Source organism: Giraffa tippelskirchi, chromosome 8 (assembly GCF_054371585.1).
Source record: "Giraffa tippelskirchi isolate mGirTip1 chromosome 8, T2T-mGirTip1v1.2.pri, whole genome shotgun sequence".
In the NCBI taxonomy this organism is placed as follows: Eukaryota; Metazoa; Chordata; class Mammalia; order Artiodactyla; family Giraffidae; genus Giraffa; species Giraffa tippelskirchi.
The window spans coordinates 115,281,020-115,307,230 of record NC_137282.1 but is presented as its reverse complement, the minus strand read 5'-3'; the positions used below and the strand labels follow the sequence as shown (position 1 = coordinate 115,307,230).

The following is a 26,211-nucleotide window of genomic DNA, read 5'->3' as shown; positions in this document are numbered from 1 at the left end:
TTGTGACCCAGTGGACTGTAGCCTGTCAGGCTCCTCTGTCCACAGAATTTTCCAGGCAAGAATACTGGACTGGGTTGCCATTTCCTCCCCCAGGGGATCTTCCCAGCCCAGGGAGCAAACCCATATCTCCTGTATCTCCTGCATTGCAGGTGGATTCTTTACCCGCTGAGCCATCAGGGAAGCCCCTTTTTTCTCTAAAAAGTAGTATTTAACGGGAGATTATCCACCTTTAGATGCCCAGCCTCCCTTAACTCCAAAAGAGATCTGTGCCTGCCCATCCATGGGAATTTATACAATAAAATTAAAAGGCTCTTGGAAAATACTGGCAAACACCCCTGTTATCATCTGGAATAACGTCTAGAGATGACTTCTTTCGTTCATATTCTGTGAATTTTATTCTGTAACTCGCAAAGGACTGCCTTCGTTCTAAATTACTGGGATCAGTGGCAGGGTGGGGTAGGGTTGGTGCACAGCTTGTCCCTCAGGTGTGAACAGGTTATTGGCTTGGTCAGTACAAGTACTGTTTACAGAGCCAGACAGCCTCTAGCCTCAAGGAGGTAATTTCCATGTCTTAATTACACACTAACTACAATGGTTATAAACACTAAAGCAACCCACTGAAAAGTGAAGCTGCTTAATGATATGGGCTTAGGTAGAAGCAAATGACTGGCTATCTTTTTCACTAATCTGTCAGTTCAGTCAAAAGGAAGAGCCGGCATCAGGCACAAACACTGCTAATGATTAATCATCAGAAATATCAATATTTGGATTCAATTTCCTACACTCTTCTGAAAATGCAGACATCTGAACTCCCCAGGCACATGTATATTTTGACCAATTATTTTAACAAGCTCAAAGCAGATCATCATGGCAAAAACAAGTGTAAACAATTGCTCTCTGGTCAGAGAAAATGGATATTGAGCCATTTTCCTTGTAGAGAGAGTAGAGCTGCCACATAAAATACAGGATGCCCAGTTAAATTAAAATTTCAGATCAGCACCAAATAATGCAATATTTGGAACACGCATATTTTTTAAACTAAACTATTCTTTGTTTACCTGCAATTCAAATTTAACTGTATGTCCTATATTTTTATTTTTATTTGTCAAATCTGGTTACCCTATATAGGAATGAAAGAGAAAATTTCTAATTCACACTTCTTGATGTTTTAACATATAAAACACAGCTGCAGAAATGCCCCCACAACAGTAGCAAAAGATTCACACTGAGACAATGGGCTCAAACCAGAGGAAGGAATCGTAGGAGTGAGGGGTAAGAGGGGCTGCTTCTCTGCTTTGCGAACTTCTCGGGCATGAAGGGCAGCAGAGAGGGCTATATCTTTATAATGTTGCCCTCCACTGAAAGCCCTGCAAAGATGCTCTGAGCTAAAAGCCCTGTCCCAGGACTTTTCTGGAGGTCCAGTGGTGAAGACTGGCTTCCAATGCATGGATTGTGGGCTCGATTCCTGTTTGGGGAGCCAAGATCCCCCATGCTTCATGGCCAAGCATGTGTTAGTCACTCTGTCGTGTCCTATTCTTTGCGACTCCATGCGCTGTGGACCGCCAGGCTCCTCTGTCCATGGGATTTCCCGGGTAAGAATACTGGTGTGGGTTGCCCTGCCCTCCTCCAGGGGATCTTCCCCATCCAGGGATCGAACCTACATCTCTAGTGTCTCCTGTATTGGCAAGCAGATTCTTTACCACTGTGCCACCTGAAAAGTCCTTGTGGCCAAAAAACTAATGCATAAAAATACAGAAGCAGTATAGTAACACATTCAGTAAAGACTTTAAAATGGTCTACTTCAAATTAATTAATTAAATAAATAAAAATAAAAGATTGCCCCATCTGACTCTTTGGATGTGAAAGCAGTAGTTAGGAAGGGAGATGTTTTCTTCTCCTCTCCCACTGTCTGGTTATCTCTACCTGGGATGTGAAGACCAATCTTGCAGAAGCTAGGGAAAACATGGGTGGCAATAGCCTCTGGCCTTGGGATCCAGATAATTCAAGTGGAAGATAAAGGGTGGTTGTTTCTTTGTTTCAAAAAAAAAATAATAATTCCTAGGCAATTGCATCAGGGCATCCTTCTAAGGACTTCATAGATAGGCCATTTCATACTCAGGAATCACAAACCCCACACCCACCCCTATCTTCATGAGTATGAACACTCTCTCTGCCATTGAACACAGTGGAATCTGGAGGAATTCACTGACATTTTCAGGGTCTTGGCTTTCCAACCTTTAAAACAAAGGAAGGTTTTTGTTCATTAGAAAAGTAAAAGGAAGAGGAGGAGGATCTTTAGTCCCCATACTCACTGGAAAAACAAAATCCAATGAAAAGATATTAGGACTTTTCCACTCTAAATTTGTATGAGTAAACATTCCATTTTCATGTTGGCTGGAGAATGAAGGATCTATTCCTGTTAATTATTACACATTGTCCTTCAAAGGACAAGATGTATTTTCAGCACAGCTGCATGTTCCAGCTGTAGGGACTGGAGTTTGTCTACACTTTCCTGCCCAATCTGCAGAGTTAATGAGGTGGGAAGCCACAGTTAGTCTGCATTCCCAGCATAGAGGTTTTCCCCACTCAAATCTTACCACCTCTTTGGGCACCAACCACGCGACCTCAGAGCTGGGGTGCTTCTCCAACCTGCTCACCGTATTCTCACACCATGTATGGCAAGCAGGCAGCTCTCTGGATAGTCCTCTGCTGGCTCCTCACTATCTGATAAAATCCACACTTCTTGGCTTCCCCAGAGGGGTGCCAGGCCCATCATGTGACACTCCTCATCCCTCTCCTGGTGTCTTCCTGGGACACGCTCTCCCGCTCCAGCCTCTCATACACACTGTTTCTTCTGCCCAGAAGGACCCTGTCCTTATTTTTTCACCTGGATACAGACACCCATCCATCAAGAACCATTTCAGTTGTCACCTCCCTGGTGAAGTTTTCCTATAGCCCACAGGTGGTCCCATCCTCTCTCTTCTCTTCTCCTACCTCATTGGCTCCTTTGTCTCTAATGCCACTTTCCTTGCTCCCCGTACTGCATAACGGGTTGCTTGTTTACAACTTTCCTCCAGCTGACCATGAACCCCTCAAGGGAAAGCCCATGTCTTATATATCTTTATTTCCCCAGCACTTAGCCCAGGGTTGGTATAATAAATGTTCACCGAGTCAGTGAATGAATAAACCACAGATAATTCAAATAGCATTTTCTCTGGCCTGTAAATTAGCTGTTGGATGAGACGGTTCACAATCTACGAAGAGTTCATAGTGTATGAGGTTCATAATCTATGAAGAGTCCCACGCACACCATTGTTCCATTAGGTAGAAGGGAGCGGGAAGTCACGGTGGGGTGTGAGTAAGGGATGATGCCAGTACTTCCTCAGTGGGCCACTACACAGGCAGGGAAACCACTTAGATTCCGGGCTCAGTACTGGAGCCCTGGGGGAGGCTGGGGAAAGGGGACCGGATGGGTGGATCATTTGCCTGCCCCAAGCTCAGCCTGAGCCCCACCTGGGTGCTGAACACAAAGGGGGTGAAGGAGGGCCCTCTGTATGTTCAGGTGACTGTCCCCACCCCATGGCATTTCACCAGCCCATAGTCCAATCACTTGCCTGAAAGCCCGAGATGGTTCTCCAGACAACGTGACTCTTGAGAAAATAGAATTAATCTACACTTCCTTGACAGATCTTGCTCAAGAGCTAGTCAAACAGGGGCCCCTGCAGGGTGGGGGGAGGTGGCCCAGATGGTCCTTTGGAGTAGGAGCCGACTGAGGTAGAGGAAGATTCACTGCAGATGGCGCAGCTGGTGTGCCAGGAATAGTAGCCCAGACAGCCACAGTGAACAAGGCTCTGTTTATGTTCCTGAGAGTGCACACATGTGGTACACACACACACACACACACACACACACAGTTCATACATTCACAGTTCACACACATGAGGGCATACACACAGACACAGCCTTCTCCCTCATGGAGCTTTGGAGCTCTTACTTCAGGGTCGCTTCAAATAACACTACAGCTTTCCACCTGCCCCTCTGTGGTGGTCCCTTCAGGAGAGATAAGTGACCCTTACTGCCCCCTACTCCTGGCCATTTTCTTCAGATCAGTAACTCTTTACAAGTAAGATAATACCAGATAGACGTGAAGCAGAGTCCACCTTTGGAGACATCAGTCATTTCCCAGAGTTGACATAACTTTCTCCAGGTCTTTCCCTTTCCCACCTCCCAGCCTGTTTAGTTTTTGGTTCCCAATGAAGCCCGGAGACATTTAGTGTTCCCGTTGCTGCGAGTTCTTAGGTCAAATCTCACCTTGGCCCAGGACCTACTGTGTAAGCTCGGGTAAGTTACTTGAACTTTGGGACTGTTGATTATACCTGTAAAATGGTGATAATATTACCTCATAACAAGGAAGCCTGGCACTTGAGAGACCATCAGAAATTCCTTTCCATTTCTGCTAAGCAAGTTGACTGGTTGCTTTGTGTCTTTCTAATTTCCTGACCCAGGATCTATTGGGAGGAAAGGACATGGCAACAAATTGGGAGGAGTACTTATCCACAATGGCTACTGGACATCTATAAACGAGACACATCTCATATTAAAACAATATACCCCAAGAAGCACAGAGGTGCCAGGCCTGGTATTCTGCTTCCATCTTTAATAACTCTCTCCCCTCACCATCTCCCCATCTTCTCCCCTTCCTTACCCAACTACACCCAGAGGATATAAGGTACCAACATTACTTAGAGAGGGAATGACCCATTCAGAATTACTCCATCCATTCAACAAACATTTACTGAGCCTTTGCTGATGCTGGGCTTGACTCTGGAGACTCAGAAATGAGAGAATGGGCCCTCGATCTCCTGAATTTTCCAGTTAGTAGCATTGTATATGGATGGGAATGTATGCAGAGGGGGGTAGGGTGCAGGTACAGACATGCAGGAGTGTACATAAGCCATCACACTACAGTGTGATACATGCGGTCATGGAGATGAATCTAAAGTACCTTGCTGGGAGGAGCAAAGAAAGGCAAAGTGAGGGAGGGTCCACAGGGGAGGAGCTGGAGCTTAGAGGGTGGGTAGCAATTCACCAGGGAACGGTGGGCTCAGCAAACAACACCAAGGGGGCTGCCTGGGCTGATGCACTCTCTTGGAGGTGATTATCAAGTGAGGACCTCAGTACCAGGCGTCAGAGTAGTGGCTGGGGCCGACTCCATGGGAGGGATGTGGCGGGGTGCAGGGCACACTGGACCCGGCACAGGAAGGCCTGGAACTCAGACGCCACGGAGAGCCATGACACCTCAGCCACTCACACCAATCATCGGAGCTGGGGAAGCCCGTACAAAATGTTCCACAAATACTCATAAATGAATAAGTATTACCATCTATAAAATGGGATCGAGAGATATTTACTCCAGCTACCCACTGGGTTACTTGAGAGCACGAATTGAGACCATTGAGATGGAGAACTCTCTAAAATACAAAACACTAGCAGTTACAAGAATCACTACGTGAACTGATATCGTTGGTTGCCAGAAATGAAGACCATCTGAGGAAGCAACTGACGAAGTGCAGTGACTTCTCCGGATGGCAGGGAGCAGCTCTAATTAAGGAAGTCCCTTCTCTGCAGTTGTGTTACTAGGACGATTATGACTACTATTAGGGGAATCTTTTACAGTAGTGAGTGCAGCAAATCCAGCGAGACTTTAAATAATAAGAAACAGCAGCCAGATTGATATACAAATAGAGTGGTGAGGCGACCAAAGAATTATCCCATCTCAACCTAGAGATTGTCATACTGGGTGAAGTAGGTCAGACAGAGGAGAATGCTTGACATATATGACATGCTTGTATGTGTAATCTAAAAAGAAATGATACAAATGAACTTACACAAAACAGAAACAGACTCACAGACTTAGAGAATGAACTTATAGTTGTCAGGGGAAGGATGGGGAGAAGGGATAGTTGGGGAGTTTGGGATCTACATGTACACACTTCTGTATTTAAAATGGATAACCAACAAGGACCTACTCTATAGCACAGGGAACTCTACTCAATGTTACATGGCAGCCTGGATGGGAGGGGAGTTTGGGGGAAAATAGATACATGTATATATATGGCTGAGACCCTTTGCTATTCACCTGAAACTATCACAACATTGTTTGTTAATTGGCTATACCCCAATACAAAATTAAAAGTTAAAAAAAAAAAACTATCGCATCTTAGTATTCCACTTGACAGTTACATATGGCCAAGTCTGAGCCCCTGTTTTATTTTTTTCTTAACTCTTATCTTATTATAATTCTCTTTATATTCTTTATTTTACTTCTTTATTTTTAAGTTCGAATATAATTGCTTCACAATGTTGTGTTAGATTCTGCTGTACAACAACGTGAATCAGCTATATGTATACATATATCACCACTCTCCTGAGCCTCCCTCCCACCACTCCCCCACCCCACCCCTCTAGGCTCAGCCCCGATTTTACAGAAAAGGATGCTGAGGCCCAGAGAGGGTGCAGGGTGCCAGTGCTCATGTGGAGCAAGCGAGAATCACGACAGCTTAACAATCACTAAGTACAACCCTATGACTGAGTGTCTACATCTGTCAGATCGTTGGATCCACTCAACAGCCCTATGAGGTAGACATTATAATTATCTCCATTTTACAGATAAGAAAACAGACTAAGCTAAGCAACTCATCCAAAGTCACAGTTAATAACTGACAGTTATACCTGGTGCCTCCCATTTGCCAGGGCAAAAAGAAGTCCACAGGTGAAGAAATCTTTGTGGGAAGAAATATATTGTTAAATTTATTTGGGATGGGGGAGAAAGATTTGACTAAAATGGAGATTATTGATGTCATAGAGTATGCAAAAAACTATAACAATCTTTCCTAGCTGGGAGTGAAAAACATGCAAGGGCTTGGGAGCCGATTAGCTGTGGCTAGTTCAAGCCAGGCCCTAGAGAAAGAATTGCAGTTAGAGGCGGCATAATGCCTGAGCCCTCTTGCTCCCTCTCTCTCATTAGCTGACACCATCAATTCAAGGTTAATGCATACCGGGATTGGGAGCTAATTATTCCACCATTACAGACATAAATTTCCCCTGGAGAACAGCCAGAGATGGGAGCTGGAGAGAAGTGGAAGGAGGCTAGAAAGGAAAGAGGCTGCTTGGCTCTTACAAAAGAGAAAATAATATGGCATCAGCTGGAGTGGGTTCCCAACCACTGGAATACACATTTCAAAAATTTTTAGAGTCTTTCCTGGTTTTTCTCCCAGCTATTTGCCTGGCTGGGGAGGATTTCCAGCAGTCATCAAGCCCCACTCCCCATCTGTCAGTGTCAGTGGTTCCTATAAGAGCTTGTGAAAACCCTTCAATTCCATGATTTATTTAATCCCTAATCTGTGCCAAGCACTCGGATGCAGGAAAGGGGGAAGGAGATCGACCGCAATGATTAATGACACAGTCCTTGAATTTCAGAAGCTTTCAGTCCTGGAGAAGAAAAATGTGTATCCAGTCAACTCCAGCACTTGGCTATATTATAGGGAGGGGAGAACTTCAAATAGGAGATTCTGGGAGGGGAGAAGTGTCTGAGGGGTGTCTTAAAGGATGAGTAAATTTTGTGTGTTAAGTTGCTTCAGTTGTGCACAACTCAGCAACCCCATGGGCTGTTGCCCACCAGGCTCCTCTGTCCATGGGATTCTCCAGGCAAGAGTACTGGAGTGGGTGGCCATTCTCTTCTCCACGGCATCTTCCCAGCCCAGGGATCAAACTAGGGTCTCCTGCATTGCAGGCAGATTCTTTACTGTCTGAGCCACCAGGGCAGCTTTTGAGGAAGGGAGTGACATAATCTGAACTGCATTTTGGAACAAGACCTGGGGTAGTGGATGGCAGATGGAAGTAAATGGAGGCAAAAGCATCAAGGTTGAAGCTCCCAAAAGGCTCCACTGGGAAGAAGCAGGGATTTGAATTAGTGTTTTGGTGATCTTATAAAGGTGACCTTTGAGAGTAAGAGAGGGAGACACATTTAAAAATGGGATTTCTCTTGCAACAGTAAATGTTAGTTACAAAAGGGCCTACTTTGTTTTCCAAGTTCTTCTCCTATATCCTATTTCTCAGAAAATAATAAGCTTAAAATAATTAATATGACTAAGAGATGTATTTTAGGGTGTCAAATTCTGCTCCTCTATAATACCAAAAGGCAAGTTTATTATCTTTAAACAAAATATATGCTACAGACAAAATATTTGAGATGGGTCGTATCAATGTCCAGAGAAGCTCAGGAAGGGTAAGGGACCCTCACAGTCCCCTTCTAGAGTTCTTTGGCACTCTTCTGTCCAAACAAGGATGACAGTTTCCTCTAAAAGTTAGTTATAGCAAGACTGGGAGAAGATGGGGAATGTCACTTTCTGTTGTGGGCATTGTTTTATTATTGGGTCTTCTTATTTTTATGTCATGAATATACTTGAAAGTGAAAGTGAAAGTCACTCAGTCTTGTCCAACTCTTTGTGACCCCATGGACTGTAGCCAGCCATGCTCTTCTGTCTGTGGAATTCTCCAGGCCAGAACACTGGAGTGGGTAGCCATTCCCTTCTCCAGGGGATCTTCCCAACCCAGATATCGAACCCAGGTCTCCTGCATTGCAGGTGGATTCTTTACCATCTGAGCCACCAGGAAAGCCCAAGAATACTGGAGTGGGTAGTCTATGCCTTCTCCAGGGGATCTCCCCAACCCAGGAATCGAACCGGGGTCTCCTGCATTGCAAGCAGATTCTTTACCAGTTGAGCTACCATGGAAGGATGTGAATTTTCACCCTTTTAGAAATGAAAATGCCACACTTCCAAATCAGGGATTCCCCTACCATCTCCTTTCTGAAAGTCATATCAGAGGAGAAGTTAGGGAAGTGTACAGATGCACGTGAACATGCAGGCACATGCACACACGTGCACACACACACACACACACACACACACACACACACACACACACACACACACACACACCATGTCCTGCGTTCAAGGAATGCTCTACCCATCCAGAGCTAGCACAGCCACTCAAGCGGAGATATGTATGTATTCAAGATAGGGGACTGCAGATGAAGGGCTCAAAACTCCAGCTCACATGGACGCAGTTCAAAGAGAAGAGAGGAAGGCCAGTGATAGAACAAGGACACTTCTGAAACCAAGAGACCAGGGAGATACTAGGAGGAAGATCTGCTAAAGGCGTGGCAGAGGAAAATGCTTGGCTTCAGAAGTCTAGCTCTGGAAGGCTCCAGGGCCAAAGTGAAGCCATTGTTAATCACATACCTTCCATGTACCCTGTGACTCAGCTAGGTAGATGCTTTGTGTAAAGAAAAGTTGTTTTTTTTTGGCTGCGCCCCGTGGCTTGTAGGACCTTAGTTCCCTGACCAGGCATCAGACACGGATCCGCAGCAGTGAGAATGCAGTGTTAATCTCTGAACCACCAGGGAACTTCCGCTTTGTGTATATCTGATCCTCACGATAACCACGTGACACAGGCATAAGTATCTCCTTTTGCAAGTGAGAAAACTGAGGTTCAGAGGCAGCAGGGAAGTGACTTGTCCCAGATCACACAGGCAGGAAGGGGCAGAGTTGGGATTCACACTGCTTCCAAATACCCATGGTCTTTTCTTTCTCTCCACCAGTATTTCTCAAGGGGGCACAGTTGACATTTTAGGTTGAATGGTTCTTTCTTGGAGTGGTGGAGGGCGCTGCCTGTGTATTACAGGGTGTTTAGGAACCAGGGCACAGGTCCTGGCCCAGCTGTGTGAACTACGGCCACCACGACCCAACTCTGAGAACGAGAGGGCTGGTGGCCTTGACCAGGGCTTCTTAACCAGAGGTGCACATGAGACTCACCTGCGGAGTTGCTGGATTGCTGTGTTTCTTTTGTGCTTGTTTATTTTTGATTTTCAAAGTAAAGATGCCCTTGTCTGGCTCAGCTCTACTGAGGCCCCGGGCTGAATGCTCCTGGCAAAAACACCAGGCTGGAATCCTTTTTAGGGCTCATCTCCACCCCGCCCTTTCTTCATGAGTTCACTTTGATTCAGTCCCCACCTCCCAATTGCTCTTCAGTCCTCTTGTGTGCCAGCCGCCCTGTTAAGAGTGGGATTCAGGCAGGACTTCTGGTCCAGGCTGAGGGACACCCCATGGTCCAGTGCAGACCCTGCTAAAAGACAGCTGTGCCCAGTGATCTGAGGCATAAAGAAGGGGGTGGCTGGGTTATGTCTGCAGAGTGGGTACAGAGGGCAGGAGGGTGTGTGAACACGTGTGGGGACGTGGAATATGTGTGTGTATGTGCGAGTGGGGGTATTTGGAAGGGACTATGGTGTGTGTACCTGTGGAGGGGATGGGAATTATGGATATATATGTAATTCATGTGTGCATGTTGTGTGTGTGTGTGTATGGAAAATAAATGTATATGTCTGTGTTCAGAATATCTGTGTGTGTGTGTGCACGTGTGCACGCACACAGACACACGTGAAGGCACAGGGAGCAGGAAGACCTCCTGGAGAGACCAGCACTAGGTCTGGCTCCTGGAGAATGAGGAGCAGTTCAGTGGGTGGGGGAGAGCAGAGCGGGTGTTCCAGGAAGAGGGAACAGGGTGTGCAAAGGCCAGGGGCAGGACCAAATGTGGCATGTTTGGGGCACAGCAGCAGCAGAGCGGAGACGGGGAGAAGGGGAGGAGATGAGTCCATTTGGGGTCACACCAGCAGGACCTTCCTGGAGACCTCAGCACCTTGTAAGGGCTCTAGGCAAGTGCCCCAGCCTTTGGGAGAGATGCCAGCAGCAACCCAGGAGAAGGTCTGGTAAGGCCAGGGCCACGGCCACACCTGAACTGGCTGCATGAGTGTTTACAAAGTAAATGCATACTATAAGGATTAGAAAGCCACGTTCTAAAGCTGAGCTTGGCTATAATATTCAGGGAAAGAGGGGATGGGAGCAAGCCAGGAACCTGTGGTAAAATGGGTGGGGTTGATTTCTCTAGGCTCAGAAGGTGGGTCTTCAAGACACTGCTAGAATTAGCTGCTTTGTGCAAGGCTCAACTCTCTGCCAGGTCCTCCCTGTCTGCCAGTCACTGCCACTGCCCTCACCCTAAGCCAAGAGTCTCTAATTTCTATATTTTGGAGCATGAGGAAGTTCAGCACAAGCCCACCACAGCCAAGTACAGCCTCTTCCCCCAGGTTCTAACTAGGACAGAGCTCCTTAGCCTAGGGGTTCTCCCTATTCAATACAAAAGAGGGGTGCTGAGTAAGGATACTTACTTAGTAACCCCATGGGGAGTTTAGTCAAGGGGAGGGGCAGTGGGATCCCTGAGGTTGAGACCAGCTCACGCAGCTTGCCTCAGCTCAGCCTCAGCCAGGCCCAGGGGAGGAGACACAGATTCGGCAGTCAGCCCCTCTCTGGCTGTGTCTCTTTGGGCAGGACATCCCACCTCCCCAGTTCTGCTTCCTAGAACAGGAGTCCTGAAATGCCAACAGCATTGAGTCGCTATGGTTCACTCAACACATTTGTAGACTCCCTATGTGCCAGGCACTGGAGTACATCAGGGAACAAAACAGATGAAGGCCCCCATAGAGCTCGTGTTCTGTAGGGAGGAGCCCCGTGGATGATAAACAATAAACGCAGTGAATGACTGAATTATGGAGGGTGGTAGAAGAGGATAAGATATGGAGAAAAAGGAAAGAGCAGGGTAGGGGCTGGAAAGGCCAGGGAGGTGAATATGAAATACGGCTGTCCGAGCAGAAGCAGTGGGGAAGACACTGACATTGACCAGGTAGGAGACAGTGTGTCTGGACCAGGAGGGGGTGTCTGGCCCCCAAAACATACTGGCGCCCAACCTGACTCAGTGTCTCAGAGACAGGATCCAGATCTCACAGTTGAAGGACTCAATCCAGAGACTGCCTGACCCACCCCCCGCCTTCAGATGCCAATCTCAAGTCCAGGCTGTCACCTGTGTTTCTGAGCAACAGGTTCCAATGGGCCCCCTCCTTGGGTTCAGGTAATTTGCTAGAATGGCTCACACAACTCAGAGAAATGTTTTATTTAGCAGACTACTGGTTTACTCTAAAAGAATATAACTCAGTAACAGCCAGATGGAAGAGATGTATACAGCAAAGTGTGAGGAGAGGATGGGGAACTTCCCTGTCATCTCTGAGCAATTCACTCTTCCGAGTCTCCACTTGTGCACCAGCCCAGCTTTCCGAACCCTGTCCCTATGGGGTTTTACGGAGGCCTCATTACTTAAATACGACTGATTAAATCTTTAGCCACTGGTGACTTTCAACTTTCAGCTTCTTTTCCCTCCTGGAGGTCCAGACATTTCCAGACCTTTAATCACATAATTGGCTCCTCTGGCAACCAGCTCTCATCCTTAAGTAACCTAGGGTCAGTCCAAAAGTCACCTCTTAACAGAAGATACCACTATAGCTTTTATTCCTACAGTAAGACATAGACAGAAAGAGCTATTTAAACAGATGAGCTAAAGATGAAATTACATTACCTTTTAAGCTCTTACTTTGTTAACCATACCGAAAAAAAAACAAACAACTTTTCACTGAAAGGAATTATTTTGAATACTAATATTTACAGCGCAAAGAATCAGACACAACTTAGCAGCTGAGCCTGTGCGCAACCCACACACGGCTGATGCATGTTACTCTGCTTGTTTTACCTTCATATGGACATTCTGCCCTTCAACATTTATGCCGTCTGGTTTTAAGTTCAAATTATTTTGATACTTGGTTCTGATAGTTTTCAGAATTGAAAAAAAAAAATGATACTTCACTAAGGTTCAGAGATCCAAATGGAAATCTGATAATGTATCACAGTAATGTAAAATACTACTGTAAAGGCTTTTGTTTAAATTCAGCTTGTGACTTTCTATCTTCTCTGATGTCTATCAATTTTTTTTGCTAGCTAGTTATTGCATTTTTTTATATTTTGACCCAAAACTTTGAAAAGCTTCTTTTGGAAGATGTTTAATTAAGGTATGCATTAGGTAGGCAAAGTGTCAATACTACCATTTTCTTGCTGTTTGCTTCTGTTTGCATTATTAATGCTATCATCTCTCGGTAGTTTCTTTTTGCAGGACTCATTTTTAAGTCAAGTTTCCATTGCTTTAGCGTTAATTTGGTGAAAACAAATCATAAATCCATTTAACCTGGCCCACACGCACTGCAGAAGGTCCAGTGACACTGACAGAAAAGGAGCAGAGGCTACAAGCCCTCCACGTTTGAAGCCCCTGCTCCATCCTCAGGCTTGTGCGTGGTACGTGGCCCTTGGTATGTGGCCTTGGCCAGCCTGACCGACAGAGGAATGGGAGGCCAGTGTCCACCTACGCAGTAAATATTACTAGAGTGCAATGTTTTCCCTACTGTTTGAAGCCATAGAAGTTCTACTGTTTTCTCCCCACACCTCAGAGACTCATCTTTCATAGGACCTGGTGCATGTAAGCCTCTTTTTGGATACCACAGACTCCAAGGTAAGACAACCCTGAGTCAGGCACTGGCAGATGAGACAAAATGAAGAGGTGTCTAGGGTAGGGGTCATTTGGGTGTTGACAAGGGGGAGGGGAGACAGAAACTAAAGGCGCAAAGATTGCCTAGAGCTTCCAGCTGGGGCTGCAGGTGGGTGGGGCATCAGTCTGACAATCGGGTACTAGGTAGCCTTCTCCCACCATGGCCTTCTAGGCCAGGAGAAGATCCAAGGGCTGTCTGCATCCCCTGCTTCACTTGAATCCTGCCCATCATCACTGAGCAGGGGTGTGAGGTGAGCAGCCAACTCAGGATCCTAGGACCTGGGTTCTCGCCTGAGTTGACCTACTGCTTAGCAGTTTTGTGACTCTTGGGCTTTCTCATCTGTAATTGAGAATAAGGAAACAAATCCTGTTTGCTTCACAGAATTATAATGTGGCTCAACTAACCTAAGGCATAGGCATGTGAAAAGGCTCTGAAAACAGCAAAGCACTATATAAATGCACAGCATTATTACGACTTACAAGGTCCCTGGCAAGGCACTCACCCTGGCCTTTGTTTTTCTGGACACATTCTAGGAGGGTGTGTGGCCAGGTGACTTAAGAGGTGAACACCATGATGAATAACCCGTGGGCAGTGTGCCTGCATAGCTGAACATCCTGAAATACCATTGACCTCAGGCATCTGGAGACAAGAGGTCACTCTTGGAAATGAGGAGACCTGGATGGTGCAGGGGTGCTGGGTCTTCTGGATAAGAACATGCCTTTCCTGCAAACTCCCCACTCTGAGCATTTCTTCAGTTGATCTGAAAGAAATCAAAGAAGCTGGCACTAAATTGAAGCATTATTTGAAGCTGGGAGATAAGAAGTCTCATTATACCTACTTTATTAACTTGAGGTCTGGCTTGCCCTGACCCTGATGCAATCAATCTATGACAATATGATTGGGAAGTCTAAATACTGGATGGTTGGGTAGATGATTAGATTGATAGATAGACAGACAGCTAAATAGATAGGTAGGTAGGTAGATACTTGGATGGAGAATTAAATAGGTAAGCACAAACGTGAGAAGATACTAACGACATCAGATAAAAAGAACAATTTATCAAGTATCCACAATGTTCCAGGCACAATACGCAAGCTAGTTTCAAACATGTCATTGCTGAATTCTTGCAGCAACACTGTGAGAAACCATCATCCTCATTTGTCAGATGAGGAAACTGAGGCACAGAGAGGTTAAGTAACTTGGCAAAGCCACCCAGCTAGCTGCCACCTGGTCGTTCATCTAACTGCTCCTGAGTCAGAGGACACCCACTTCTCCCATCCCCACCTCCCATCTCTGAATTGTCTTTGTTACTTTTGAACCTTCATTTTACATGAGACCATCTTGGAAATTCTGAGAAAAGCCCCAAACTACTTTCCATTCATTGAGAACCTGAAACTGGATCCTCCCTCATTCCTTTTCTAGCCACCTTCAAGTTTCTCAGGTCAAAGTGAGGTCTCTCAGGAGAAATCAAAGAGCTTTCTTTTCAGGTACCTACTCCCTGCCAACCAGCACAGAAATGCTTGTGAGGCTGGCCAGCCTCCAGGGGCACATTAAGGAAACTTGTTTGGAGCCAAACGCATCTATGGGGCATCGCCCATGGAGGCCCCCTCTATCCTTCCTACCTCCTTTAGCTTCCTGAATTTTCATTTACTCCCTCTTCAACTGTCTCCCTCTCTCCCTACCTTCCCACCTTCCGGAGAGGCAGGGACCTGGGCAGGAGCCCTGCAGTGACGTCAGGAGGGTAGGAGGCGCTGAGGGGCACCTTGCCAGCTCGCCCCTGGGCCTCTCCACCCGACTCCCTCCCTGGCTCCCAGCGCTCTCAGGGTGCAGGCCAACCCTCCAGGGAATTCCTTGTGCCTTCCCACAGGAAGCCAAGATTGAGTTTCGAGGCCACTGGCTACAGTGACAAGGAGGGCACTTCAGTTTTCAGAGAACACTGTGAAGCACTTGTTAGGAGGTTCAACTAGCCAGGGAAGAAGGAGGCTCCGACAGCGTACTCTGTGGGGAATGGAAAATCATCTGAGTCGGGGGTAGAGACAGGGAAGTTGGAGCAGTCCAGAAATCTCTCCAGATTTGTCCCAGAGTCCCTCCGATCTCTTCCTGGGTCGGTCTGGTCAGCCTCTATCCCCTATTCTCTTGACTTCTGTGTCTCTTTTTTTTAAAATTCACAGAGTGGAAACATGAGGTGCTGGGCTCTGCAAGTCTCCTTCTACACAGATAAGGTTCTCTGTTGATCCCAAAGAGGCATTTAATATACATAACCAGGAATCATAATTTTAGAGATGGTCGAGCTCTATTTTATGGATGGGAAGCTGAGGACTAGAGGGGTGAAGTGGCTTGCCCAAGGTCATACACACTGCAAATTCTCATTTCATTAGACCAAGGTAGAGAGGAGTCCTCCAAATCCAGAACCAGAGACTTATCTTCCAGACATGATGGGTGGGGTGACCCATTTTATTTGACTTTCGTGGGTCTTTCATCTTAAGAATCTTCTCTGGTGCAGGAGCATGGCTGAGACACAGCTCAGAATCAAGCCCCTGGCAGCCGGCAGCCCTAGCCAGAGCTAAGAATTCCCACAGACACCCAGAACCTGGTCAGAGCCCCACCCAGGGGAGGAGCTGTGAGAGGCTCCACCCAGCCGGCTGCCGGGCGGTCCTGCAGCTTCCTCTTTCCCACAGAGAGAGCCACTCCATCAGAGAGTGGTTGTGTGTCTGCATCCCAGGGGTGAGGGCTGACGATGGGAAGAATCTCAGGGACCCGGAAGACTATGCCCCACTTGAAAGCCCAGCCTGAAGACCTGCAGGACCGGTCCTAACAGAGTAAGGAAACTGGTAAGAAAGCTGCTGGCCCCTCTCTGTGCTTGGAGCAAAGAAAAGGGAGGCGAGCCAAATCTAAGCCCCGCAGGCACCCGGGGAAGGGGGCTGGGCTGGGATTTTCGGAGACCCTCCTTCCGTTGTCTTAAAAACTGTCCCTTTTATTAATACAGTGAAGGGAACTAAACTTCAGGGAGAAGTTAGACAATCTCAGAGAAAGCACAGAATCAAGATCAGAGCACCTTTGGTATGATCCTAGAGCCACAGGTCTTCCTCTCTGTATTGCCACCCAGGACACGCACCGCACAAGTCCAGCTTCTGTGATTTTCTCAAGGTGGACCTGTGGTGATAATGTCTCTCCTCACCTCAGCCTAATTCAGGTGCCACACCTGCTTTCCAACAAGTGGTTCTGTCTATGCAGAAGTGACCGATGACGGGCTCAGTGCCCATGGAGGAAGGAGGCTAATAGGACAAATTTAAGTTCACAGTATTTGTGTGATGGCGATTCCGGGAATGGGAGTGGAAGCCAGCACATACTGGAATTACTTCTGCTTCATGGGGTCGCGAAGAGTCAGACATGGCTTAGCAACTAAACAACAACAACTGCTTCTCAGAGCCCATCTAGAAAAATGTGGCATCAGTCACCTAGGTGACCCTGAAGTCCCGTGTCTGACACTGTCCTCCCTGAGGTGATGCCAACTTGAGTGCCCTCGGAATGACACTACAGTCAGCTCACACCCTGGGTATATGAGAAAGAGCTTGAGCTTTGGATTCTTGTAGTCATAGCGGAGTCACCAGAGTCCCCATGGAAGATGCAGAAGGTAGAGGAGAATGAAAGCAAGTGTTTGTTGACTGCTTTCTGTCCCCTTTTGTTAGATGAGAAAACCAATGCTCTGAGAGGTTAAACAGCTCAGGGGTGTCTGAATCCAAAGTTCAGGTTCTACCAGGAGAAGGTGGATCTTGGCAGAGACCCCCTCAGAGGAGGGTAAGAGTGCATAGGCTGCCCCTACTCAGGAGTGGATCTGAGTACATGAGTACCATGTTCCCTACAGATGCAAGAGGCTAGGTGGTTCCAGACAGAATCTCTGAGTATTGTGGCTGCAAGACAACCCTTTGGGCGCTGCCCCTGGTGGCTCAGTGCCCAGCTCTGCCAAATGCCATTCCTGGTGTCTGTATCAGAACTGATGGCCCAAGCCTCCATTCAGGCAGGTGGGTACACGAACCGTCACTTAAGGGTTGGTGCCTCTGCCACGTGGGATGAAGGTACCAGCTGCACTTGCCACGAGGCCACACTGGGGATGCAGTGCTCCATCCCAGAGATGGGTTTGGTATCGGAAGGACTGGAGCTCAGTGGAATCCAGTTCAGCTCAAGGACCTGAGGCCTCTCTTCCCAGAGATAACACATAAAAGAGGGGCTTGGAAGACCGGGGTTCATATCACAGGCACTTAATGGCCATGTGATCTCAGTCAAAACCTTTCACTGATCTGAGAGTCACCACTCGAAATTAACATCTACTGGGCCAGTTGGTCATGAGAATTAAACGAGATTAATCACCAAGAGTGACACCTAGCAGGCATTTAGAGGGCTTTCTCCTTTTCTCTTTTCTTCCCTTATAACATGAGACATTCTCAGCACTGTAACCAGAGCAAGCAGAGTGAGATGGGATCACACGTGTAAGTCTAGCCTGGGTAAAGCTTCTCAGAGCATGGACTCTTTGGAGCAGATTTAGAGGCCTGGGGCCCAGACTTTCTCTCTTCCTAACTTAGGGTTGACCACAGGAAACACATGATTGAACTGGAGTCTTGAAGCTGAAGACTGGGTGTTTGAAACTTACTTGATTGAGGGTAGTACCTTATGAGAGAAGGAAGAGTTGAGAAATAGCCCAAATGAGAATGGAGCTAATTCAGGCCAGACTAGAAAGAAGTTGTCAGTGGCCGTGGGCTACAGGGAGAGACTAAGTACAGTAGGTAGCAGGGTGTCCATAGACAAGACTCCACATCTGTCCCCACCGTCTGGAGGGCCCCTGGCCTCCTTCATTCACCTGGCAAACGCACACACATCCTTCAGGAACCCAATGACCCTCTCTATGGCTTCCACCCTAGCGCTGTCGCACCGTCCCCCATGGAGCTGACCACTCACTTCCTCTGCATTCCTTCCTTGAATCCCTTTCCCTCAGCCCCTGTCATAGGACAGTCACTGGGAGCTCCGGTCTCTTTCACCGCTCACACTCCTCTTTCCCCAGCAGACCGCAGCTCTGGGGGTGCCTCACATGAGTCTGATTCACAGGAGGATCTCGTTAAGCCTTTGGAAGATTGAATGAAGGGATAGAAGGCATGGCAGTGCTCCCTGGACCTTCTTAAACATGACACTGGGATTAAGAGGAAGGACAAGAGTTGGGGAGATGCACTAAAGGGAGAAAGTGTGATTACGAACGTTGGTGGGTTGACAAAGGTGATTTTATGGCTGGTATTGTTGATGCACGAGAAGGAAAAGACTGAGGCAGAGAAATATGACAGTGCAGATTTATAGGAGTTTACATATGTGCAAAGATGTTCATTACTGATTTTGTAACAGTAAGATTCAGAAATAACTTAGTAACCATACAGTGAAAGTGAAGTAGCTCAGTCGTGTCTGACTCTTTGTGACCCCATGGACTATAACCTACCAAGCTCCTCTGTCCGTGGGATTCTCCAGGCAAGAATACTGGAGTGGGTTGCCATTTCCTTCTCCAGAGGATCTTCCTGACCCAGGGATCAAACCTGGGTCTCCCACATTGTAGGCAGACGCTTTACCGTCTGAGCCACCAGGGAAGCCAGTAACCATATAGGACATGCGTTATATAAATGTTAGTACACTAATCTTATGAAATATCTTGTAGCCATCACACAGAATGAGGCAGATCTATAGAAATGACATGGAAAGTTCCCACTGACATTGGGAAAGAGTATGTTTCCATGACACATGTGACTGTACCTGTGTCCATGTACAGTGATTAAAACTACTTGTAGATCAAATATACTTCAACTTTTTTAAGAAATATGAAAGTGAAATAACCATAAAAAAAACATAAAATGCTAAAAAAAAAGTGCTTGGGTCAGCTTGCCTGGATTCAGTTCTGTTCTTCACGTGCTGTATAACCTTGGTATTTTCTTATCATCTCTAAGCCTCAGTTTCTTCATTTGTAAGATGACAATGGTAGTAACTACCTCAAAATTTGTTGTGAGGATTGAAGAGGTTCTTGGCATAGTACAAGCATGCATTCAATATTTAATAAAGATTTGCTTTTATTATTAAGTGAAAATGTATGTAGCAAAAACTGTATGCCATCATTCCAGTTTTGCTTTTAAATCTTTTTCTTCATGCAAAGATATATGTGTACATAAAAATATAGTGGATGTGTGAATAAAGCAACCGTTAACAATGGTTATCTCGGATGTACGAGACTAGAGAAGTGAGGGAGGGATTTACACTGTTTTTTTAAGAGTTTATTTTTTCAGAACTTTTAACTTCACAGCAAAACTGAGCTCCATACACAAACACAGCCTCTTCCACCATCAACATCTCCCACCCAAGTGGTACGTGTGTCAAATCGATACACCTACTTCAACACATCACTGAGATTTTCACATTTGACTGTATACATCTCTAGTTCATTTCCATTCCTAGAATAAACACGTGTTTGTTTTGTAAGTAATGTTAATTAATGGCTGATATGCACCCTAAGCCCCAGAATGGCAAGACTCTAGAAAGTGACCTTGTTCACAGAAACTACCAAAGAGGTCAAATTTGGGGCTGCCTGGGAATGAGCCCCGCCCCCGCCCTGAGGACCTCCACTGCTGTCACCAGCATGACGGGTCGCAGGCTCGCCGGCCTGCTCCTCCCAGAGACATCTGACAGCTGTCCCCAAACAGAGGAGGCCAGCCCCCAGGCCATGCTGCCTCCCCTGACAGTCCGCACGCACACCACACCACACGATGCTCACCCGCACCGGGCTCAACAGCTTCAGGGAGCGGTCCAGGGGGTGGAGAGCAGCCGGTGTGACTGCGTCTTGAGGCTGCCAGCCCTGTCTGCGAAGCCTCCTCTGACATTCACTGGCACAGAGGCATTTCCAGGAGTGCTGTATTCTCGTTGTAGTATGGGGATAAACCTGCCCATCTCACAAGGCCATTGTGAGCACAGATGAGGAGACTCTATGGGAAAGTACCTAACATGTTCCTTGGCACATGGAGGTCCTCGGGAAGTTCTCATTTCCTGCTTAACAGGCCTAGACCCTCCGATATACGGCATGGTCGGAGGGGAGTGTGTGGTTGGGATGTCCTTCCTGGAAAATCAGGACAAGGACAGGGTAAGGACTGTCCTGGGGCTCTCCACGCATGCACCTCAGGATGCACCAGCTACAGTTCTGCTCTGGAGAACCGCTCTCTAAACAAGGCCTCGGCCTTTGTTTGAAATGTGATCCTCCAATGAAATTGAGTGAGTTGAAGCGATATGGCTGACTCTAGAGCCTGTCATACAGACTGAAGTAAGTCAGAAAGAGAAAAACAAATATCACATATTAATGCATATCTATGGAGTCTAGAAGAATGGTACTGACGAAGCTATTTGCAGGGCAGGAATAGAGGCACAGATGTAGAGAATGGACTTGACACAGTGCTCGGGGAGCAGGAGAGGGGATGAGTTGAAAGTGTAGCATTGACATACCTACACTATCATGTGTAAAGTAGAGAGCTGATGGGAAGTTGCTGTATAGCACAGGGAGCTCAGTTTGGCGCTCTCTGATGACCTAGAGGGCTGGGATGGGGGTGTGGTGGCAGGGAGACTCCAGAAGGAGGGGATATCTGTATACATGTGGCTGACTCATGATGTTGTACAGCAGAAACTAACACAACATTGTGAAGGAATTATATCCCAATTTTAAAAGGTGAAAAAATAAATGTGATCTTCCAAAAGGAAGGCATTCCTGGGTGACAGGCAGGGAGGAGGAGCTGCATGTGGGTGTGGGAAGAGGCTGCTCCCCACAGAGGTGGAGAAAATGCTGCACCTGACCCCCCCAGGAGAGACGAGCTGGGCTGGGAGGAGGGGAGCTCCGGGGGGTCTGCTCCTGCCCGCCCCGTCTGTTTCCCTAGGTGGTTTCTGCTCCGGCCTCGCGCTGCAGATGCGGCTCTTCAACATGAAGCGCGGTCTCCAACTGACCTTCGTGTGGCTGAGTCTCTTCTCTGCACGGTGAGCTCCGCTACCCCACATGGCCTTGGTCTGAGTCGCTTTGTGTTTTGCACATGCTGGGAGGGGTGGCAGCCCTTTCTACTTAGCAATGACAAGACAAAACTGAGTGCCTTCACCCCTCTGACGTAGCAGGACAATAGTTTCTTGCTATTTTTTTTTTTCTATCTGGAGAAGTCAAGCTTCCAAAACTGTCAGAGATGGATAAATCCCTTTTGTTTTGGGGGAAGGTTTTGAGTGTTTCCAAATTACCATGACATTATGATATATATGATATCCAGCAAATGCATAATAAAGTGCAGCTGAAAATTCGAGGGTTCTCTTCAGACGAGTCACCACTGGTGCATGAAAACAGCCACACAGTTGTGTGTGTGCGTGCGTGCTCAGTTGTGTCCGACTCTGTGCAACCCATGGACTGTGTGCAGCCCGCCAGGCTCCTCTGTCCATGGGATTTTCCAGGCAAGAATACTGGAGTAGGTTGCCATGTCCTTCCTCAGATCTTTCCGACCCAGGGATCAAACCTTTGTCTCCTGCGTCTTCTGCATTGGCAGACGGATTCTTTACCACCGAGCCACCTGGAAGCCCATATAACCACACACATACAAGCTCAAGTTTCAAGTTTGTATGTATGCATGTTGGTTCACACATCAGCACACATGTTCACTGAAATCTGTTTTCTTCTGCAGGATGTGCGTCCAGGGGAATCAGTTTAACATCGAGGTCAGCAGAAGCGACAAACTGTCCCTGCCTGGCTTTGAGAATCTCACAGCAGGATATAACAAGTTTCTCAGGCCCAATTTTGGCGGTAGGTCATTCTTTTTGCCCAGGACATCAATTCAAAAGGAACAGGATCAGAGATAATATGCAGATGAGGGTTTCAGGAGACTTTAGTTGACTGCCTTTTCTGATCTAACAGATTGGCAGTGATGGATACAAACAGCTGCCAATGATTTTTCATGCTACCTGGGAGAAAGCACTTTCTCTGGTTTCTCCACCTGCAGGATACAGAAATCCTCCTCCCTAGGGAGGTTACTAGAGCCTCCTCACTACCCCGCACACACTGTCTGCCTTCTACCCGCACTTCTGGTATCATTACTCAAGAAATCCACTATGTCTCACCAGGACTGTTCCACCTGTTCCTCATGCCTCAGCCTGCCACCTCAAGACTAACCCTCTACCCTGCCATTTGGATGACCCACCTGGGCCCTTTGCTGCTCAGAATACTTCCTGCTCCCCAGTATCTCCAGCCTAGAGTCCAGAGCCCTCTGCGTGGCACACCAGGCACTTCCCAGCCCCACATCTGTCTGTCTGTCAACCTCATCTCCCCAGCTTCTCCCCGCTGTGCCTTTATACACATGTGCCCCCAGACCTCCTTGGCCTCTCTGGCCTCCGTGGTTTTTGCTGAGACTGTTTATCTGCCAAGAAGAGCTTGTTCCAATTTGACTCCTGGTAAAATGCCAGTTTTCCTTCATGTCTCAGATCCAAGGCTTCCTCTTCTGAGCAGCCCACACAGATTCATCCAGACCTCATGCCCTTTCTTCACACTTTATTTTGAACATATTTCTAAATCATAGCTGTTTGGGTGATGCTGTCACTGGCTTTATGTCTGTCTCGGCTCTCGGCTGAAATCCCTTGCAGAAATCTTGCTTTATTTACTTCACTGGCCCCAGTGGTATCTCGGTGCTCAACAGGTAGCAAGTTGTCAATTAATATATCTTGTAAAATGAGGCAAGGATGGAAAGAATGAGGCCACCACCTACCTCCTTCTCACAGGGTCTCAGCCTCTCTGTAAAATGCAAGATTGAACAATGTGGTTACTAATGTCTTGTTACCTTGAGTAGTAGAAAGAGCCTTGGAGTTGAATTAACCTGAGTTTGGCTCCTGGCTCAACTGCTGGGCAAGCATCTTAGCTTTCTGTAACTAGGGGGCATCTCATCTACCTCACAGGGAGGATTGAATGAAGTGTGTAAATATATCAGCAGGATGCCACCTATTTTAATCCCTTGGCCTTCCTGCTCCTCCCTTCGGCTGATATTAATAAAATTCTTTGGTCAGATCTAGGATTAGTGGGTTAATTCAGGTCCTGTGAGGAGCAGACAATGAGAGGGGATTATCCTTGCAAGATATTTATTGGGGCCGTATCTGTGACAAAATACGGGGCAGGAAAAGGAGGAAGCTGGAGAGTTGTCATACTGCAATGCAGGTCTGACCCCAAGGGAAGAAGGGAGGGAGGGAAGAAAGGCTGGTGGAGGTGCCTTAGACCACAGTGCAGTTCTAAGCGTGTTCGGAAAGTCCACCACGAAGTCCTTGAGCAGAAGTTCCCATCAGAGGAGTCTCCCATCTCTGTGCCTCCCAGGAGCAGGCCTGCTTTAGTATTCCTAACACATTCAGCCCCTAGTAGGGTGCAGCCCACGGGAAGTGTGGCCTCTGAACAAGTGTGGTGAAAGGTTTCAGAGCACAGCAGCTGGGGCCACTCACACCCCCTCAGATGGAGATCTGAGAGACCCGACCTCACGGCCACGCAATGAGGATTTGAGGTCCTTATGTGAAGGGGCCTTGGGGGGCTTCCACCTCCCCTGGTTTTCCCAGGACCAGCTGAATGCTAATGACAAGCCCGGGAGTGTGCACATCTGGTTAGATTTGCTGAACAATTTCTCTGCCTCCCAAATGCCAAAGAGCTAGGCCATAACACTGCCCTTCTTGTTGCTGGCTCATGGGCCAACAGGGTGCAGAGTCCCTGGGTAACGTACATTCTGAGCGTGAGGTGGACCTCAGGGACATGAGGCCCAGATCCACCTGGGGTGGAAGTGGGGCAAGGGGTCCTCAGTCAAAAGGAGGGGAAGGCACAGCCCCCACCCCTTGTCACGAGCCTCCGGCACTCTGCCTCCTGAAAGAACCTACATCTATGAGGCAGCCTCCAGGCCCCTGGAGGGGCTGTAGCTCTCTGGAGGAACATCTGTCCACCCAGGTCTAGGACCCTGAGGTCCCTGAGTGACCAGACCTCCATAGGGCTTTTCAGGGACTGAGCTTGGCGGCACAGGTTTGCAAGCCTCTGCCCAGGACCTGGCCTTGACCTGTTTCCTAGGAGAAAGCTGCCCTCTGGTGGCACTGCTTACTTTTCTAACTCACAGAGAAGAAAGAACAAACTCTGGTCCATAAAAAAAGCCAACTGAGGAAAAGCCTGGACTGGACTACCTAGAAACAAACTAAACATACAAAAACCCACAGTGAGCCTGAAGCTCTCGTACATTTTCGGTTCTCCACGTTCCTCAGGGATGGCAACCAGCGCTGACCCGTGGCCTGCTGTGTGCCAAGCTCTTACAATAGGTCCCGTGACCTTCCCAACCCCACCCTGAGGACCAACATCAGTAGCTCTATTTTAAAGATGAGAAACTGTAGAACAGAAAGGTTTAGCAGTTTGTTCAAGGTCACGCTGCTGTGATGTGGCCACTCTGACCCTAAGCTTCTCTTCTTGATGTGGCACCTTGCTGCCATGAGGGGCAGAAAGCCACTTAGCACCTTAACTCCCTCAGCACTTTCCAGGGTCTGCCCTGAAAGATCTACCCCTTTCCCACCAAGTATTAAGTTAATTATTTTTAATTGCAGTGGATTTAAAACTCCAATTCCAAGTTCTTACCTATATCCTGTGGCTTGATTTCTCTCAATTAATAATTAGGCTGCTCTCTGATTCCTCCCAGTTTGATGTGTGGAAGCATTTTGAATTCTGCCTCTCCTTTTCCTAGTTAACATGTTGTCACAGTTACCTGAGTTACCCCCAGTTATTATCCCAAGTGAATGCTTTCCACCTATTAACCTGGTGAGGAAAGTTGTTTCTTTTCCAGAATTAGCTAAGATCATAGAAGAGAGGGGTAAGGGAAGGGAAATGCTATTTACTGAGTGCCTGGTATTACATGATAGAAACCATGCTGGGAGCTTTGTACACGTAATTATTTTTGAGCACCTTCTGTATGTCCAGCTAGGAAGCCACTTCATGTATATTCTGTCTCGTCACCACCATGCAAAGAAGCTATCACACATCTTCTCTCATTTACCCTTCTCCTCTGATGTCATGAGCATTATTCAAACCTGCAGGTGAGAAAGCTGCAGTTCTGAAAGGTCTGCTAACTTGTCAGATCAAAACTCACATCTTCCTGACTCCTGGACTTTTGTTCCACATCTCTAGTCTCAGGGGGAGCAAACATTCCTGGCCTGGCCACTGAGAATGGTGGCTCCCATTCTTCTTCACTTCTTCTTACTTCACTCGAGAAGTAAGACAGGCACTGTCAGAAGTCAGGCCCATCTGCCCAGACTCCAAGATCGAGGCCCAGCATCTGTACACCAGACCGAATGGGGATGGTTCTGCAATTCTAAATAGTTTAAGGTTCCTGGAGAGCAAAGGAAGAGGAGAAAGATGTCAGGAAGCGAGTGGAAGTTCAACCATGAGCAGTCTTGAATGCCATCTGGTGGTAAATTTACTTGGTTGAGGGGGGGAAATATATTTGCGTACAAATTCCCAAATCTCTATTACATTTCTAAATAAATGAGTCCCTCGCAACCACCATAGGAAAAAGTCCTCCAAGTAAGAAGTAGCAAATACCATTCCATTCCTTAAAATAAACACTAATGAATATAGTGTG

The 26,211-nt window shown here is 47.2% G+C and overlaps 1 protein-coding gene across 3 annotated transcripts in view; it reads left to right on the top strand.

Annotated features, from left to right (window-relative positions):
* Window positions 1-26,211, top strand: part of GABRP (gamma-aminobutyric acid type A receptor subunit pi) — a 54,279-nt gene that overhangs the window by 11,317 nt on the left and 16,751 nt on the right. The window contains exons 1-4 of one of the 3 annotated variants that reach the window (XM_081520774.1): window positions 16,282-16,371; window positions 17,406-17,562; window positions 21,481-21,577; window positions 22,261-22,379. In XM_081520774.1, the coding sequence (XP_081376900.1) occupies window positions 17,406-17,562; window positions 21,481-21,577; window positions 22,261-22,379 (373 nt within the window). In that variant the 5' untranslated portion in view covers window positions 16,282-16,371. Of the gene's footprint in view, window positions 1-16,218; window positions 16,372-17,405; window positions 17,563-21,480; window positions 21,578-22,260; window positions 22,380-26,211 lie in introns of those variants that run through there. The other 2 variants (XM_081520775.1, XM_081520776.1) reach the window with 2 other exon arrangements.